General features: G+C 37.1%; 2 protein-coding genes, 1 non-coding gene and 1 pseudogene across 3 annotated transcripts; 3 read left to right on the forward strand and 1 right to left on the reverse strand.

Annotated features, from left to right (window-relative positions):
- The first annotated feature begins 1,022 nt into the window (after positions 1-1,022).
- Positions 1,023-2,567, forward strand: LOC130802612 (uncharacterized). The gene has a single exon (XM_057666620.1). The coding sequence runs from the start codon at positions 1,023-1,025 to the stop codon at positions 2,565-2,567; it is 1,545 nt and encodes a 514-aa protein (XP_057522603.1).
- On the reverse strand, positions 1,252-1,357 carry LOC130803350 (small nucleolar RNA R71). Its single transcript, XR_009039898.1, has one exon. It is a non-coding gene; the product is annotated as a small nucleolar RNA R71 (small nucleolar RNA).
- Positions 2,568-2,626: 59 nt separating the features above from the next.
- Positions 2,627-16,013, forward strand: LOC130802613 (uncharacterized; annotated as a pseudogene).
- Positions 16,014-19,734: 3,721 nt separating this feature from the next.
- LOC130802615 (uncharacterized) lies at positions 19,735-20,088 on the forward strand. The gene has a single exon (XM_057666621.1). It carries the CDS (start codon positions 19,735-19,737, stop codon positions 20,086-20,088), a length of 354 nt encoding a protein of 117 aa, XP_057522604.1.
- Positions 20,089-20,540: the final 452 nt, after the last annotated feature.

The following is a 20,540-nucleotide window of genomic DNA, read 5'->3' on the forward strand; positions in this document are numbered from 1 at the left end:
CATAATCCTTGTTCATGCTTGGTTTCTTGTGCTAGTTAACTCATATAATTTCAATATAAATTTTGGAATTGTGGTTAACAATGCATTCAATCGCTAACGAAAGTTAGAGTTGAATGAATTGCCTTTTAGATCAAGGGCTTGATAATCTTCATGAAAATAGATAGATTTGATTGTTGGATCTTATAGAATACTATGCTCAATGTCATTACTATACTTGATTCCATGAAAATAGGTTTGATAATATGGTAGTGAAGCTAATAGTCTTCGAAAGGAGTTATTAGTATCTTTAATGGTGTATTCATCCTATTGAACTCGGTTATGATTGTTGTAAGGGTAGTAGGATCTCATTGTCATCATATCATGCTAGTGGGGAAGTTTATCGTTGGATGTTTTAGTATCATCGATTTACCTTTCTAATTTAATTGTTTGTGTTCTAGTTATTTAGTTAGTTTAGACATATATTCTCCAATTTTTTGCGTTACTTAGGATCAATTGGTAGCCGAAAAATAATCATTTACTACATTCTTCCCTGTAGATTCGACCCTAACTACTGCTATACTAGTTGCATATTAGGAATTGTTTGGTAGTACATAAACGATCTATCAAATTTTGGCGCCGTTGCCGGGGAACAACGGATTAGTTTAGTGTTTATTTTCTGAGTTTAGATTGATTCTTTTTCTCTGATTTCGCTTCGGTTATGTCCCCCTCCCCTATCTATTTAACCCTTTGCTTTTAGTTTCTTTTGTTGCATGCAAACCAGACGACAGGGACACGAACTAGTACCTTTTGACCTTGAAATCGAAGCAACTGCAAGAAGACTCAACTCTAGGCAAAGAAGGCAAAGAAACAAGAGAAGGGAAGATTTAACCATGGCTGAAACACCAGAGAAACCCCTCCTGGATTACATCACTCCCGATGCTAGCATTGTCACTACTAGCATTGTGAGGCCAGAGATTTCCACGAACTAGTATGAGATCCGGTTAGCATTCTTCAATTGGATCGCTCAGGACCAATTTCATGGTATGGAGAATGAGAACCCAACCGACCACAATAATCTATTAATCGACAAGTGCATGACACACAAGTACAACAACATCACTTCTAATCAATTAATGTTGATAGCTTTTCCTTTTTCTCTTGCGGGGGCAGCTAAGCAGTGGCTTCAAGAGGAAGAACCCAACTCCATTGCTACTTGGGAGGCTCTGAAAAAGGCATTCTTGCATCGATACTACCCACCCGGAAAAACTTCAAAGTACCGAAATGAAATCTCTACTTTCAAGAAAAAAGACGGGGAATCACTCTATGATGCGTGGGAGAGATTCAAAAGTCTAATCAGAAGGTGCCCACATCACGGATTACCAGATTGGATGGTTATTGAGACAGTCTACAATGCTTTGAGCCATGAGATCCATACTTCTGTGGATGCTGCTGCTGGGGGTAACTTCATTATGAAAACTCTGACCCAGGCCAAGAAAATTCTTGATGACATGGCCTCAAATTACCACTGGCGAGAACAATCAACTCCAAGGCGAGGTGGCAGGTATGAAGTGGATGCTATTGTTGCTTTGACTAATAATGTGCAAGCTTTGACAAGGAAGGTTGAGCAAATGGATGTAGCTGCAGTAAATAAAGTCTGTGGTGCTTGTGGCTTAAATGGGCATTTTAGTGTTGATTGCCAACTTCAAGCCGAAGGGGTTGCTGCTTTGGAACAAGTCAAAGCCATCCAAAATCAGAATGCCAGACAACAATACAACCCCTATTCCAACACCTTCAACCCAAGATGGAGGGATCATCCGAATTTTTCCTACAAAAACAACAATGCCCAGAATCCCTCATCCTCGTACAACATACCATTGGGTTTTCAACAAAGACCTCCCTTCCCACCTCAACAACAACATCCACCGAAGTCCAACCTTGAGAGCTTGATGGAGAACTTCATGGCTACCCAAAGCAAGCAAAATGAACACTTCAGCACCTCCATTAATCAGATTTTGGCTCACAACAAAATGATCGATACTCAGATGGCTCAGATGGCACAACAATTGAGCAACTTGTCTATGCAAAAGGGGCAACTTCCGGGAAACACAGAAAAGAACCCAACCACATCTCCCCATCAGCAACTCAATGCAGTAACTACGAGGACCGGTAGGACACCTCATGTTCTAGCCCCTAAGGTAAAGACTTCACCTATTGTTGTTCAAGATTCAGGAGCTAATGATGATGTTTCTAAAGAAAAGAAGGATGAGTTAGTCAATTCAGACAAGCCCACAATTGCTGGTCGAACTTACACACCACCAGTGTCATTTCCTTCTAGATTGGCACAAGCGAAGCTTGAGCATAAATATGGAAAATTGCTTCAAGTTTTGAGCAAGCTACAGATCAACATCCCCTTCTTAGAAGCCATTAAGGAAATGCCCTCTTATGCTAAATTCCTCAAGGACATCATTTCTAACAAACGCAAGCTAGCGGAGAGTGTGGTGGAAACTTTGAATGGGCAATGTAGCGCTATTTTGGAATGCAAGATTCCTAAGAAACAAGCTGATCCTGGTAGTTTACTATCCCGCTGAAGTTGGGGAAAGATGTGTCTGCCGTAGCCCTTGCTGATTTAGGGGCTAGTGTGAGTGTGATGCCGTTGACATTATGCAAAAAGATCAATGGCGAGATGAAAGCCACTCGAATGTCTATACAATTAGCTGATCGGTCTGTGAGATACCCAGTTGCTATTCTTGAGGACTACCCTGTCAGGGTTGGAAATTACTTCGTACCCTGCGACTTCGTCATCATGGATATGGAAGAGGATGCCCGCATTCCGGTGATTTTGGGTCGCGACTTTTTAAAGACTACGGCATCCATTTTTGATGTGAAGAATGGGAAGTTATCATTTGAGATTATGGGAGAACAGCTGCATTTCCATCTCCCCTCATCCATGGCACATCCAGCTATTGGGGAGACTGTTTATCGGGTGGATGCAATAGTTGATGCTACTATAGAGAGGGAGTCCACACCCTTCATTGTTGATCCACTTTATGCAGCTATTGAGGGCAACTATGAGAAGGATAGGGCCGATGTGATTGATATGGTCCAAGTTTTAGATGCTGCACCTACATTTGTTGCTGCAAAAGCTAAGTTTGAGGACATCCCACCTTGGAAGGTTTCCACCATTGAGGAACGAAAGGAGTGTGCCACGCCTCCTCAGGTAGAATTAAAACCCCTTCCCCCTTCTTTGAAGTATGTTTTTCTAGAGAATAATGACACTTACCCTATTATTGTCAATGTTGAACTTAATGGCACTCAAATTAAGCGATTGCTCACAGTTCTGAAAAAGTATAAGAGTGTTATTGGGTACACTATTGATGACATCAAGGGTATTAATCCTTCATTCTGCACTCATAAGATTTTTCTTGAAGATGATCATACCTCTTCTATAGAACCACAACGAAGGCTTAATCCTAATATGAAGGAGGTAGTCAAGAAAGAGGTTCTTAAAATACTTGAAGCAGGAATAATATTCCCCATTTCAGATAGCAAGTGGGTGAGTCCTGTTCAAGTAGTTCCCAAAAAGGGAGGTATGACCGTTGTAAAGAATGACAAAGGAGCATTGATTTCCACTAGAACTGTCACAGGGTGGCGAATGTGTATTGACTATCGTAAGCTGAATAAAGCCACCCGAAAAGACCATTTCCCTCTCCCTTTCATTGATCAGATGTTGGAAAGAATGGCTAAGCATTCCTTTTTCTGTTACTTAGATGGATACTCAGGTTTTTTTTCAAATTCCCATCCATCCAAGTGATCAGGAAAAGACGACATTCACTTGTCCTTATGGCACCTTTGCATATCGCAGAATGCCATTTGGTCTTTGTAATGCGCCCGCCACATTCCAACGATGCATGATGGCAATTTTCTCAGATTTCATTAAAAATATCATGGAAGTTGTTGGATCTTAAGGTTTTGATGATGACTTCACTTTTAAATAAACAAACATGATTTAGAGATTGTTTTGTAGGTGAATATTCGATTTTGTTGAAATCGTTGATGAAGCCTAGGACTTGATTCGTGGAGGTTGTACATGTCTTAAAGATCCAAGAAGTTAGATAAGTGTTATAATGTTGAAAGTAGATGTACAGTCTACTGTTCCCAAAATGAACAATCTAACAGAAGTTGAAGCTGGAGACAGTACGCTGTTCCTACGTAGCAGGTCTGGAGAAAAACATCGACTGGAAAATTGCAGTTATTTTGTTATTCTGTTTTTGGTTGATGTAAACGGTTAAAACTTAAATTAGTTGCTTAAATTAATTAGTAAGTTAATTGGCTAAACTATTTTTAGATTATCTAAAAATAGCCTAAGACTTTTTCTTTTTAAGATTAAGATCTCCTATTTTTTAGGATCTTGTGTTTTTAATTCCTATGCTATTTCTAGCTTAAGGAAACTGTTTTCCTCTTTGAGCAAATAAGAGCAGGACATTTATTCATTGGCAATTCCACTATCTTTTTGTTTTGAGAACGTGGAGGATAGTGGGAGGTGTGTCTAAGGTAACTGCTGGATGTTCCCACTATAAATAGGAGGAACTTTGCTCAAACCGTGTATCCATCCAAGAGTGTCCATTAAAGGGAGATCATTTAAGAAAAATATTTTCTGTTTTTAAATGCCAATTAATTTATTATATTTTTCTTAAGTAATTATTTTAATTTTTTAATCTCTTGAGAATTGGCCTTGTAAGGGTTATTGAGTGATTTGTTGTAATTAGACTTATGAGAAGTCTAAGGGAATAGAGAAGAGAAGCGTAAGAAGAGAAAGAGAAGGAGAAAGTAGAGAAAGAGAATTAGGCCTAGAGTAGAGAAGCTTCAAGTGAAGCAAACTGTTTTATGTAATTGTAATTGATTGCCTAAAACATAGTGAGAATTTTGAAATCCTGGGGGGTCGTGGTTTTCCTTCTTATTAGGCCAAGAAGGTTTCCACGTAAAATCTTTGTCTCCTTTTTATCTTTTGCTTTTAAGTTTAAGCTTTATTTTGTTTGTTAAAATTCCGCAAATTAGAAGAAAAACGTAGAAAAGCTTGATACACAACAATTCACCCCCCCTCTTGTTGCATTCGACCATCTCTGTGTTTTTCAACAATTGGTATCAGAGCTCTGTTCCTCAGTTAATCAGGAAACCCTGAGAGCAGTATCCTGTTGCCACAGAGATGTTGAAGATGAACAAACGCATGGAAGAAGGGTACTCTACGCAAAGGCCACCCATGTTCGATAGGAAATTCTATACCTACTGGAAAAATAGAATGGAAATCTTCATAAAGGCCGAAAATTATCAAGTATGGAGAGTTATTGAAATTGGAGACTTTGAAGTGACGACCATCAACTCCAATAATGAAGTTGTTCCAAAGACAATCACTGAATATGAAAAGGAAGATTTTCAAAAGATGGAGATGAATGCTCTTGCTATCAAATTACTTCACTGTGGTCTTGGACCAAATTTGGGACCTGCTGGAAGTTACCCATGAAGACACCAGTGAAGTGAAGCGATCCAAGATTGACCTCCTAATGTCCAAATATGAAAGGTTTGTTATGGAACCTAAGGAAAAAATCCAAGAGATGTTTACCAGGTTCACCAACATTACAAACGAACTTGTCTCTCTTGGTAAGATCATTCCCGTTGATGAACAAGTCAGGAAAATACTGAGAAGTCTTCCACAAGATGAGCGCTGGAGAGCTAAGGTCACAGCCATCCAGGAGTCCAAAGATTTCACCAAGTTCAATTTGGAGGAGCTGGCTGGTTCACTCATGACACACGAACTGCATTTGGGAACAGCGGACAGTTCCCGAAACAAAGGACTGGCTCTAGCAGCTGATGATAGTGAAGAATCAGAAACTGGTGAAGAGGAAGCTGCTATGTTGGCACGTAAATTCAAAAAATTCTTCAGGAACAGCAGATATAGAAACCAAAGAAATAATAAGGAAAGAGGAACTGCTAACATGAAGACAAATTTTGAATGCCACAAATGTGGAAGTATTGATCACTTCATCAAGGATTACCCTGTATGGAAGAATGAGAAGGGCAAAGGGAAGACAAGGGAAGCTGGGAGAATACCAAAGAAGGGAAACTTCAGAACAGATTTTCGTAAAGCAATGATCGCAGCTTGGGGTGACACTAAAAGCGAAGCTGAAACTGAAGTTCCAGTAGAGGAAGAAACTGCAAATCTGTGTCTCATGGCATCTCATGAAGAGACTAAGGAAAGAGAGGTAATGTCTTCTAATTCTTCTCCTAAACATCTATTCAGTTTAAGTAAGGATAAATTAATTAAGTTATTTTTGGAAACACAAGAGAAGTTGGAAGAAAAAACAGCTAAGTGTCTCCAAATTGAGAAAGACCTTAAGTTAAGTAAAGATCACATCTCATACTTAAATACTTTTAGGATCGATGTGCAAAGTAGATTTTTTGATTTGTTAGATAAGAATATCATTTTAAAAGAGCAATTGGAGAAAATAAAGCAGAAATTCATCATTCTTAACATTGAAAAGAATCAAAACAAATTGCTAGGATTTAAATGGCATGAAAATGATATATCCACTCATGTGTTTAGCACGGAATTTCAAGAAACGAAATTAAAATTAGAATCATGTAAAAGAGAAAATAAATATCTAAAAGATCAACTTAATTTAAAAGGAAACGGGAAAATCAATGAAGTTCCCAAATGGATTCTAAATGCTAAACCAAAGAGTAAAGAAGGTCTAGGTTATGTTAAAAATGATAAAAAGAAAAAGGTCTATGTTGATCTCCCTAGTAGTAAAATCTGTTCCTTTTGTGGTAAAATTGGACACCTAAAATATCATTCTATAAAAAGGGAACAGCACCACATAGCAAATAAAATTCATGTCGAACAGTTATAGATCAAGAAATATGATTCATGTATAATCGACAAGGAACCCAAGGATAACAGGGTTCCTAAATCTAACTCTTAATTTGCTGTGCAGGTTCAAGTGAGGGGGAACAACTCATGGTATCTCGACAGTGGATGTTCCAAGCACATGACGGGTGACAAATCTAAATTTCTCTCACTTGAAGCATATGATGGGTGAACTGTAACCTTCGGTGATAATATAAAGGGTGAGATAATCGCCAAAGGAAAGGTTGGAAGGTCAAGTTCCCATGCCATTGACAATGTATTTTTAGTCGAGAATTTAAAACACAATCTTTTAAGTATTTCTCAATTTTGTGACAAAGGTAACTCTGTTAAGTTTGCTTCGGAACGATGCATAATTTCTAGGAACAACACAGGAGACCCTGTGCTTGAGGGAATTAGAAAAGAGAACACTTATGTTGTGGACCTGGACACTGTTCCCAAAACCAGCCTAACGTGTTTAAGCGTTATAGAAGAAGACCCACTGCTTTGGCACAAGCGTCTAGGTCATGCTAGCTATTCATTGATTAACACTTTAAGATCAAAAGACCTAGTAAGAGGATTACCAGCAATAAAATTCCTCAAAAATGAAATTTGTGATCCTTGTGCTAAAGGAAAACAAGTGCGGTCATCCTTTAAATCAAAGTATCTGGTGACTACCTCTACACCATTAGAATTAATTCATATGGATCTCTGTGGACCTATGAGAACACAAAGCCGTAGTGGCAAAAGATATGTGTTTGTCATAGTTGATGACTATAGTAGATTTACTTGGACCCTATTTTTAGTAAGCAAAGATGAAGCTTTTGATGAGTTTGTTTCTTTTGCTAATAAAATACAAAAATCTACCAATAATCTACTTGTTCACATAAGATCAGATCATGGCAAGAATTTGAAAATTCAAACTTTATGAATTATTGTAATGAACATGGTGTATAAATCACAATTTTTCCGCTCCTAGAACACCACAACAAAATGGAGTGGTAGAAAGGAAAAATAGAACCCTAGAAGAAATGGCTAGGACTATGTTGATTGCTAGTGGTCTATCTAGAAATTTTTGGGCCGAGGCCGTCAATACTGCATGCTATACTTTGAATCGTGTATTAATAAGACCAATCACTTCTAAGACACCCTATGAATTGCTTAAAGGTGTTAAACCAAATATTTCCTATTTTCGTGTGTTTTGATGCAAATGTTTTGTTCATGTAAATGGAAAACGAAATATAGGTAAATTTGATGAAAGAAGTGATGAAGTAGTATTTCTCGGTTATTCATCACATAGCAAAGCTTACAGAGTTTATAATAAGAGAACAATGTGCGTGAAGGAATCCGTTCACATAATCTTTGATGAAACTAACTTTTCAACAAGTGAACAGGAAATAAACAATGTCAAAATAGGTCTTGCAAATCTAGAAGATGATGAAGAAATAAAGGTGCAAGATCAAGGAACAGCAGGTGAACATCCAATACAAGAAGACGAAGAAGAAACTGACCAAGTCCAGGAACTGCCAGCACAACTGGACCAGCAAACTGTTCCCAATTCAGCTGTTCCCGCAGATGAGCAAAATGATCCAATAGCTGAACAAAATGCCAATCAAGTTGTTGAGCCAGAACATGCTACTGTTCCCTCAAGAGAATTTGTGCCCAAACCTTGGAAATATCAAAGTTATCATCCTCTTGATCTGATTATAAGTGATATGAATAAGGGAACACAAACCAGATCCCAACTGAGAAACTTTTGTGCACATTTTGCGTTCCTATCATCACTTGAACCTAAAAATCACGAAGAAGCTCTAAAGGATTCCGAATGGATAGTAGCCATGCAAGATGAATTAAATGAATTTGAAAGAAACAAAGTATAGCACTTAGAACCCAAACCAAAAGGCAAAAAGGTAATCGGTTTAAAATGGGTATTTCGCAATAAGCTAGATGAGCATGGAATAATTGTAAGAAACAAAGCAAGACTAGTGGTCAAAGGGTACAATCAACAAGAAGGTATTGATTACACTGAGACATTTGCTCCGGTAGCAAGGTTAGAGGCTATTAGAATTTTAATTTCTTTTGCTGCATTTATGAACTTTAATATATATCAAATGGATGTGAAATGTACTTTCTTAAATGGTTTTCTTGTTGAAGAAGTTTTTATTGAACAACCCCCAGGTTTTGAGAATACCTCTTGTCCTGATCATATCTACAAGCTTGACAAAGCTTTATATGGCTTGAAGCAAGCTCCTAGGCAATGGTATGAAAGACTATCAAAGTTTTTGATTCAAAATAACTTTGTAAGAGGAAAGATTGACAAAACCTTATTCTTTAAGAATAAAGGTTAAGATATTTTAGTTGTTCAAATTTATGTTGATGATATTATTTGTGGTGCGACCAATGATTTGTTATGTAAAGAATTTGCCAACCTTTTGGGCACAGAATTTGAAATGAGCATGATGGGAGAATTAAATTTCTTCCTTGGTTTGCAAATTAAACAAACTGAAAATGGTATTTTTATTCATCAACAAAAATACATAAAAGAACTTCTTAAGAAGTATGAGCTAAACAACGCTAAAACCAACCATACACCCATGGCTACAAATGTTAGATTAGATGAAGACCTAAAAGGAACTAACGTAGATCAAACAATGTATCGAGGCATGATAGGTTCCTTATTATATCTAACTGCAAATAGACCCGATATTTCATTTAGTGTTGGTTTATGTGCTAGATTTCAGTCCAACCCCAAAGAATCACATCTCACAGCAGTAAAACGGATTTTAAGATAATTGAAGGGAACAGATGACTTGTCCCTATTTTATCCTAAAAGTAATGTTTATGATTTAAAAGGCTTTAGTGATGCAGATTATGCAGGTGATCTAGTTAATAGAAAAAGCACGTCAGGTATGGTACAATTTCTTGGCTCATTTTTAGTTTCATGGAGTTCCAAGAAACAAAATACGGTTGCATTATCCACAGCCGAAGCTGAATACGTAGCAGCAGCAGCTTGCTGTTCCCAAATGCTTTGGATAAAACAGCAACTAAGAGATTTTGGTATTAAAATTGAATGCATTCCTATTTATTGTGATAATACCAGTGCCATATGTATATCTAAAGATCCAGTGCATCACTCACGAGCTAAACACATATATATTAGACATCATTTTCTTAAAGATAATGTAGAAAACAAAAATATTGTATTAAAGCATGTTAATACAAATGAACAAGTTGCAGATATTCTAACCAAACCACTTCCAAGGGAACAATATGAAAAGATGAGATTTGAACTTGGTATGATCAAGCTCCACTAAAGTTGATTGCATAAAATTACCAATGAAGCATCATGAGAATGAAAAAGGTCAGGAATCAACCTCAATATCTTGATTGAGAATCAATTATTGAATGGATCAGGTAAACACTTAATAATGTTTGTACTATGAAAGTCTTCTCGTTTGTATGTTGTTAAGTGGATCAGACCAAAGCAGTATGTTCGTTATTCTCTTCATATAATATTTTATAATATCATAATTCATTCTTTTTATAATTTAATATTTCATAATTTTGTTCTTCATTTTTTATTATATAGTCAACATAAATCAATAAAAAATATGGGAAACGGTTTTCATTTCTTCAAATAATCCTTCCAAATCACAAGTAATGATGATGGCATTGATGAGATGGGACTTAAGGTAACCGTCATTTCAACCCTTTATTAAACCCTTCTCTTGCATCACACTACTCACGCTTTCTCAATTCTTCTTCAAGAAACCGTTCTCCTTCTTATCTCTCAACCTTTTCAAAAGTACAAAATGAAAACCCCAAGATCTTCAAAATCAGGCAAGAAAACCCCTAAATCCCGTACACATACCCAGCCACAACCTCTAAGAGTGGTTCATCCTCCACCATTACTAGATGCTGCACCACCCACAACCATAGAAACCACAAAAGAATCACCCAAACACACTACTGAACCTACCAGTACCAAACGTAAGATTTCATAACCAAAAGGTGGTTGATCTTCCAAAGTAGTCAAACGTTCGAAGCATAGTGACCCTAATGGTGCTGAAGAAATCTCAAAAGAAATGTCTGTTGGTTTCGGACTCGACAAATACTGGTATGACTCTACCCATTTTCCTCAACTGCATGACATTTTGCAACATCAAGAATGGGAAGTTTTGATGTCAAATTTTATTTGCAATTCCATTTTTCTAAATCTAATGCGAGATTTTTTTTCAAATTTCTCAAATGATTGTGGGATGTGCTCTAGTACTGTCAAGAACATCAAAATAGAATTTAATAGTGCATTGCTGGGGGAATGGTTTAATGTTCCTAATGTTGGGTTTGATACTTACTACGTTGGTTCAAAAATAGTATTTTCTGGGATAAATGAAAAAACAGTTTTAAAATTTTTAGGGATTGAGCAAAGAAAAGGGAAAATAAGCCATAACATTTTGAATCCTCTGCATAAATTACTGTACAATATTGCACGTAGATTTATTTTGCCAAGAAACTCCAAAAGGAGTGAAGTAAGTTTACGTGATGCTACCTTGATTTACTACATGGCTAATCACATAAAGATAAATTTTCCATCTTTGATGATATCTCATTTGTCTGATTATATTGAGAAGAAAACTTTTGTTGGTTATGAAGGATTGTTGACCTGGATTTTCAGAAAATTTGATGTCCCTTTGGAAGGGTTGGAGTTCCCAATGGGAGCCAACATGAAGATAGGTGCAAAGTGTTTACAAAATTTGCACTTAAAATTAAATGATGAAGGGATGTTATTACATAATTTAGAAGAAGTGATTGAAGTTGGATCTGAAGTGGAAGAGGTTGAAAAAGAAGAGGAAAAATTGAGGAAGGAAGAACAGGAAGAAAAAGAGGAAAAGGAGCAAGGACCTGTTCCCACTGACAATATTGAAACAGAAGAAAAAGGGGAACAGGATGGAGAAGCTAGTGAGGGGGAAGCAGAACAGGAGGAAGCCTTAGAAGAAGATGTTCATCACAATCTCTGTAATGATTCAAGTGATGAAGAGATTGTGATAGCAATGAGGAGAAAGGCTAAATCTATTCAGAGGAAGAGTAGGAGGTTAGCTTCAAAACGCAAGGCTACAATGGTTGATGATACCACATTCGAGACCATGCCTGAGTCTACATCCAATGAACCTCCTTCTCCTAAACCAACCACATCATCACCACATCACATTCTATCACCACCAACATCACCAATACAGTCTACACCACCACCTTTTCAATCACACACTTCACCTGATGTAGGTTGTACTAACTATAATTCTGTTCCTGCAGCTTCTTTAGACTCTGTCCTCTCTAAGCTAAATGACCTTCAGTCTCACTTCCTTGCATTTCAAGATGAAACTCATGTCTCCATTGCTTCAATTGTTGATCAGCTTAATCAGATGGAGAACCGTCTTGGCGCCAAGCTGGACACAGTGGATGTACAGACTGAGTTCATCGATGAAGAAGAGACTGCTCCCTGATTCCTCTTCCCATGTTTTTAATGATTTGTTGGCTGTAACACTAATCAAACAATTTCACTTTTGTCTTTGTACCATCTGGGGTACAAGGTTGTATTTGAACAACTGCTACATTTCTTTCTTTTGTTTTTATTTCTAGTCTTCGATGACTAACATTATGCAGATTTGATTGCTTTTTATGGTGCTTACTTTCATTATTTTTTCTTGCTTTCATCACTGACAAATCTATATGGTTTGTGCTGAGGTTTGATAACCCCAAATTCTTTTTGATTGATGACAAAAAGGGGAAGATTATGCACAAACTTAAGGAGAGCTGTGAATACACAGTACATATCTTGATTGATTTATATTGTTTTTTATGGAAATTAATGTGCTATGTGTACTGTGTGTTTATGTTAGCTTAAAATCTGATCATCTGTGTTGATATTAAGTTTTTATGGATATTTTGATTAATTGTTTTGATTAATTGCTTTAAAGTTGTTTCTTTTGAAAATACTTAATAATTTAAGTTTTAGTTTGTTTTAGTTTAATTATTTTTGAAATTTTTAAAACATATTTGATATTATGTTTTTATAGAGTAAGTTGGTTTATGCATGCTTGGTAAATTATGATTTACTAAGTTATTTAGAGTTGCTTTAATCTCTAGTATGCTCTAAGAAATTTGTTTTACTCTAGTTTACTTGAGTTTGTTTATAAAGTTTGTCATCATCAAAAAGGGGGATTTGTTGGCTCTTAAGGTTTTGATTATAAATTCACTTATAAATAAACAAACATGTTTTAGAGATTGTTTTGTAGGTGAATATCCGATTTTGTTGAAATCGTTGATGAAGCCTAGGACTTGATTTGTGGAGGTTGTACATGTCTTAAAGATCGAAGAAGTTAGATAAGTGTTATAATGTTGAAAGTAGATGTACAGTCTACTGTTCCCAAAATGAACAATCTCACAGAAGTTGAAGCTGGAGACAGTACGCTGTTCCTACGTAGCAGGTGTGGAGAAAAACATCGACTGGAAAATTGCAGTTATTTTATTATTCTGTTTTTAGTTGATGTAAACGGTTAAAAACTTAAATTAGTTGCTTAAATTAATTAGTAAGTTAATTGGCTAAACTATTTTTAGATTATCTAAAAATAGCCTAAGACTTTTTCTTTTTAAGATTAAGATCTCCTATTTTTTAGGATCTTGTGTTTTTAATTCCTATGCTATTTCTAGCTTAAAAAAAACCGTTTTTCTCTTTGAGCAAATGACAGCCGGAGATTTATTTATTGGCAATTCCACTATCTTTTTATTTTGAGAACGTGGAGGATAGTGGGAGGTGTGTCTAAGGTAACTACTGGCTATTCCCACTATAAATAGGAGGAACTTTGCTCAAACCGTGTATCCATCCAAGAGTGTCCATTGAAGGGAGATCATTTAAGAAAAATATTTTCTGTTTCTAAATGCCAATTAATTTATTATGTTTTTCTTAAGTAATTATTTTAATTTTTTAATCTCTTAAGAATTGGCCTTGTAAGGGTTATTGATTGATTTGTTGCAATTAGACTTATGAGAAGTCTAAGGGAATAGAGAAGAGAAGCATACGAAGAGAAAGAGAAGGAGAAAGTAGAGAAAGAGAATTAGGCCTAGAGTAGAGAAGCTTCAAGTGAAGCAAACTGTTTTATGTAATTGTAATTGATTGCCTAAAACATAGTGAGAATTTTGAAATCCCGGGGGGGTCGTGGTTTTCCTTCTTATTAGGCCAAGAAGGTTTCCACGTAAAATCTTTGTCTCCTTTTTATCTTTTGCTTTTAAGTTTAAGCTTTATTTTGTTTGTTAAAATTCCGCAAATTAGAAGAAAAACGTAGAAAAGCTTGATACACAACAATTCACCCCCCCTCTTGTTGCATTCGACCATCTCTGTGTATTTCAACAGAAGTTTTTATGGATGATTTCTCGGTTTACGGAATATCTTTTGATTTATGCTTGCAAAATTTGGAAAAGGTGTTAAGTAGATGTGAGGAAGTCCATCTGATATTGAGCTGGGAAAAATGTCATTTTACGGTCCAACAGGGAATTGTTTTGGGTCATCTTATTTTCAATAGGGGCATTGAGGTCCATAAAGCAAAAATTGATGTGATTGAGCAATTACCACCCCCCACTTCTGTAAAAGGGGTTCGTAGCTTCCTTGGGCATGCGAGTTTTTACCGCCGCTTCATAAAGAATTTTTCTCAAATCGCTCGTCCATTAACTGAGCTCTTGGCCAAAGATACCCCCTTTGTGTTTTCTGATGCTTGTGTTGAAGCTTTTAACAGGTTAAAACAAGTTTTGATTTCTGCACCGATCATCCAACCACCGGATTGGAACCTGCCGTTCGAGATAATGTGCAATGCAAGTGATTTTTGCAGTTGGGGCAGTGTTAGGCCAAAGGAGAGACGGAAAACTCCATGCCATTTATTATGCCAGTTTGACACTTGATGCCGCCCAACTCAATTATGCTACCACTGAAAAAGAGTTGTTGGCGGTAGTGTTTGCGGTGGAGAAATTTCGATCCTACCTTCTTGGGTCGAAAGTGATTGTGCATACGGATCATGCGACATTGAGGTATTTGATGACTAAGAAAGATGCTAAACCTCGACTGATTCGTTGGGTATTATTACTTCAAGAGTTCGATTTGGAAGTTAAGGATAAAAAGGGGGCTGAAAACGTAGTAGCTGATCATTTGTCTCGCCTTCTTCTTGACGATGTTGATGACGATCCCGCTATAGATGATTCATTTCCTGATGATCATCTCTTTGCCATCTCACTTGGCAAAGCACAGTGGTACGCCGACATAGCTAACTTTTTGGTCAATCAAATTTTACCTCATGATCTCACTTACCAGCAAAAGAAGAAATTTCTCCATGAAGTAAGGAAGCATTTTTGGGATGATCCTAATCTATATAAGCTTTGTGCTGATACGATCATTAGGAGGTGCATTCCAAAAGATGAGGTAGCATCGGTAATTGCTCATTGTCATGATTTACCTACAGGAGGTCATGCCGGTGCCACTAAGACTGCTGAAATAATCCTTCACTGTGGTTTCTATTGGCCTACATTTTTCAAAGATGTTCATGAGTATGTGCAATCGTGTGATCGTTGTCAGCGTACTGGAAACCTCACTAGACGGTCTGAAATGCCTTTGAATAACATTCTTAAGGTAGAGTTGTTTGATGTTTGGGGTGTCAATTTTATGGGACCGTTTCCTTCTTCTCACGGGAACAAGTATATGTTGGTTGCCGTAGGCTATGTCTCCAAGTGGGTGGAAGCCATGGCCACCCCTACTAATGATGCAAGAGTAGTAGCTCGGTTCTTCAAGAGAGTTATTTTCCCTCGTTTTGGGACACCCCGTGTATTGATTAGCGACAGAGGGTCACATTTTATAGAAGAGAAGTTCGAGTCTATGTTGAAAAAGTAAGGTGTGCATCATCGAGTAGGTTTCTCATATCACCGCCAAACTAGTGGGCAAGTAGAGATCTCTAACCGTGAAATCAAGTCCATCCTAGAGAAAACGGTTGCAAGATCAAGGAAAGATTGGGCTAACAAGTTGCATGATGCTTTATGGGCGTACCAGACTGCTTTCAAGACTCCCATTGGTACCACTCCCTATAGATTGGTGTATGGTAGGCATGGCCACGGTCCGAGTTGGTCCGTTTTCGTTCCGGTTCCATCCGGTTCCGATTCCACCCGGTTCCGGTTCCATTTGGAACCTGTCGCGACCAGTTCCGGTTCCGGGCGGTTCCAAACGGTTCCTTGGCGGTTCATGAGGCGGTTCCGGCGGTTCCAACTCACGCGACAGGCGGGTTGGACCATCGGTTCCATTTTTATTTTTTCTTTAAATATTTATATAATAAAAAAATATTATAATATTGCGGACATACCTTTGATGATTACTTGATTATTAGCGAAATTCATTGCTTGTCAAGTTGTCATCGTTATTAAAATATATACTAAAAAGAATGAAAAAAATAAATTAATAAAAAACGAATCAATGATAATGTCGATAAAGATGATTAATAAAAAAAGAGGGAGAAAATGGACTTGAACTAGTACCCAAAGGAATACTAAGCTGCCTACGTATCCCGAAGGAATCAAAGCCCACGTAGTTCTTTGTCATACCTTTTATTTATAGTTGTTGAATGTTGATTTATCGTTGTCCGATTGATCCTATTCGTCTTCGACATCATCATCTGGTTGGTTAGATGCTTCCGCGGACTCTCCTCCTGACGATGATGGAGATGTATCCATCATCATCCATGGATCATCATCGTCGTCTTGGTCATCATCATTCCTTAGTACTTGTGTTCGAATCTCCGCTTGATCCCAATCTTTCTTGCAAACACATATTTGAATACTATGTGGAGCAAGACGAGATCTCTTTTCGTCCAAAACTCTTCTACCTGCACTAAAAGCAGACTCCGACGCAATTGTTGACGCAGGAATTGCAAGGATATCCTTTGCAATTCTCAATAAAATGGGAAATTTTACAGATTTTTCTTTCCACCACTCTAAAATGTTATAGCTACCTTGGTCTATTTCAAAGTGGTGTTTAAGATAACTATCTAATTCTAAATATGAGGTGGAGGAAGAAGAAGATGATCCTACAAAACTATCATCTTGACTCATTATATTAGCTATTACCGAATTATAATAAGAGGGACGTGCCGAAACGCTAGCACGCCTAGACGTATCGCGTTTTGGGTTATATACACTAGCGTAATAATCATAGAGTTCTGCTAAATATTTTTTACATGTTCCTACATAATTATGTACATCAGTAGGTGGGCGATCTAACGATTGGTAGTAAAATCCTATTACTTTAGTAAGGACCTCAGTTTTAAAACATGGGTCTAAAATGGTTGCAATTCCATAAATATAAGGAAAATCGGTAAAATATGCCTTCCATTTTTCCATCATATCTGCAAGAATCGACTTCAAATATGGGTTAGTATCATCATGCGTATGTTTAAGGAGATGATAAAAAATAGTAATACACTCACTTATTACTAAGTGAACGTTCGGTTCATAAACATATGAAAAAATCTTAGTGGCGTGGTCATACGCTTCTAATATATTATGTACACCTATAGCTAATTCCTAAGTGTCATCAGCTATTTAGCTATCTGTACACTCACTATACAGTTGTGTTATAAATGGACGATAAGCAATCGCCTTTCTTAATAAATCGTTGGTTGAGCCCCAACGTGTAGGAGTATCTAATGACCAATACACTTTTTTAAATTGATATTAGTCACATAATTGTTTATATCGTCTCTTTATCTTTCCAATCCTAAGCCACTTCACTATATCTCTAATTGGTTCTAATAAATCGCTTAATTCTTTTATACCTGCTTGGCAAGATAAGTTAACTATATGTGCACAACAACGTATGTGTAATAAGCTACCCCCAAGGATAAAACTAAAAGCAGGTTCGTTATACAAAAGTTCTATACATTTAATGTTCGCGGTTGCAGTATCAGTTGAACAACAAAATATCTTATCTAATAAGTTCCATTCTCTACATATCTCTACTAATCTATATTTTATGTTTTCACCGGTATGTCTTTCTGGCATTGTCTCAAAAGCAATTATTCTTTTTTGAATAATCCAATTTTGATCTATCCAATGTGCTGTTACACACATATAAGATTCTAAATGTGGGGAGCAGACCAAATGTCAGTTGTTATGCTAACCCTACCATTAAAAGATTTAAACATTTCAACTAATTCATAGCGCATTGATTCATATAATTTAATTGTACGTCTTTTAAGAGTGCTCCTAGGGATTGCTCTATATTGTGGTTGCAAAGTTTTTCTAGTGTAACACTCGTATGCCCTACTTTCACCATGGTTAAATGGCAATTCATCACAAATTACATACTTAGAAAATTCATCAATCATATCATTACGATTATATCTAAAAGGCATACCTGTGCTGGGAATGTCCCACTGTGTCTGTCGGCTTCCACTTATGGTCCCGCTTCTTTACCAAATGTTTGTTAAAAGATCCTGTACCACTACCTAACACGTATTCACAAAACACAATAAATAAATTTTTATAAAATATGAATATATAATGTATATATAAAAAACTTAAAAAGTATTTACCTCTGGCGAAACTGTATGAAACTAAGGGCTTTACTCCTTGACTTTCACAAATTTGACAAGTGCATAAGAAAATATCTGGATTCTCGGTTGGTTCTTTTGTGAAATACGACCACACATGCGAAACAGCTCTACCACTAGGAGGTGGCATTGCCGGAAAAGGTTGTCTTACTGGTTCATCTTCATCTAAATAAATAATTTAAAATTATAAAACTATAATTAAATAAATAAATAATTTAAAATTTAATTAATTTGAAGAATAAAATTATAAAACTAACTGATAGTTTGGAAATTGACTCGTTTACCACGAGCTTGTCTTTGTTGTTATTGTTCTCCTTGTTCTTCATGTGATCTTGTTGATGACTGTCGAGATATATGTATCCCAATAAGGGTCGTTGGTTCCTCTTCTTGTTCTTCTTCTTCATCAATTTGTATTTCTCTTTCCACTTCTTCTGCATAATTATGTAATTCTGGGTCGTACCCTTCTGGATAATTTGGTTCATAATTATAATTACTAATAGAAGGTGTTGTTGATACCGACGGAGTAGAAGTGGCCTTTCTTTTGGAGAAGCTGGAACCTCCCAATGATTTTGCTACTTTAGTAACTTTTTTTGAGGCTTTTTTCAAAAATGAAGACATGATTGATAATATTGAAATAATAATAGAATTAAGAAATAAATAAATAATTAATAGACTAATTATGTAATTAACTAAATTAAGAAATAATTAAAAGACTAATTATGTAATTAAGAGAATAATTGCGTAATAAAAGAATTAAGTAGAGAGAGTAAGTAGAGAGAGTAGGAGAAGAGATGAGTTGTGAATGAAAATGACTGAAAGTGGTGGGTATTTATAAAAAAAATTGCAACGGCTAGTTAACGGCTAGTTTTTCACGGTTCCGGTTCCATGGAACCGGTGGGCCGGTTCACCCGGACCGGTCCCGGTTCCGGTTCCATGGAACCGTTGGACCGATTCACCCGGACCGGTTCCGGTTCCAAACCGCGGTTTTTACATCCGGTTCATGAAGTTTTTTTCCAGCGGTTTCACGGTTCCGCGGTTCAAGGCGGTTCGGAACCTGTCGCAAACAGTTCCGGTTCCAAGCGGTTCGGTTCCGGGTAACCCGCCTCGTGGCCATGCCTAGTGTATGGAAAAGCTTGCCATCTCCCCGTTGAAGTTGAACATCGCGCTTATTGGGCTATCAAAGCCCTCAACTTTGATTTGCATGCTTCGGGAGAGAATAGAATGTTACAACTTGCAGAGTTAGATGAACTTCACCTTGATGCATACGAAAGTTCTAAGTTATACAAGGAGAGAACCAAGAGGTGGCATGACAAGCACATCCAAAGGTGTGAATTCAAGGAAGGAGAATTAGTCCTATTGTTCAACTTTCGTCTCAAACTATTTCCGGGAAAACTCAAATCCAGGTGGTCCGTACCATTCCACGTCACCAAGGTCTTCCCCTATGGTTTTGTAGAAATTTGGAGCGAGGGGAGCGGTACATTCAAGGTGAATGGGCAAAGCTTGAAACATTACCGAGCTGGAATACCCGTTCAAGGGAATCAGGTTTATAAACTTTCCCTTCCTTCTTCCTACTGAGTTGTTGAAGGAAGTTTAGCTATGGACTATAAATAAAGCGTTTCTTGGGAGGCAACCCAAGTTTATGAGTTGTTCTAATTTAGATTCTTTGTGATTTGTATGCCTAGTTAAAAATCTATTTGAGATCCTATTGATGTTTATACATGAGTGTTGTGAGGGAGAGAATGGTGCTCTTTTGAATTTGAGATGATTTGCAAATGTTGAAATGACATAAATCTAATACCCGATCTGGTATATGTAAACCAGGTCGGGCCCGAAAGGATAGATTAGAAAAAATTCTGGAATTAGCAAAACCCGGTCGGGTTTCCTTGAAGACTCGGTCAGGTCTGCGTACGATGCATTTCCACAAAGCTAAATCGCCTAGAAACCCGGTCGGGTTTATATGGAAACCAGGTCGGGTCCATGAAGAAGCAGAAAAACAGAGATTCTGAAAATGGTAAACCCGGTCGGGT

This window comes from Amaranthus tricolor, chromosome 16 (assembly GCF_026212465.1).
Source record: "Amaranthus tricolor cultivar Red isolate AtriRed21 chromosome 16, ASM2621246v1, whole genome shotgun sequence".
Classification (NCBI taxonomy): Eukaryota; Viridiplantae; Streptophyta; class Magnoliopsida; order Caryophyllales; family Amaranthaceae; genus Amaranthus; species Amaranthus tricolor.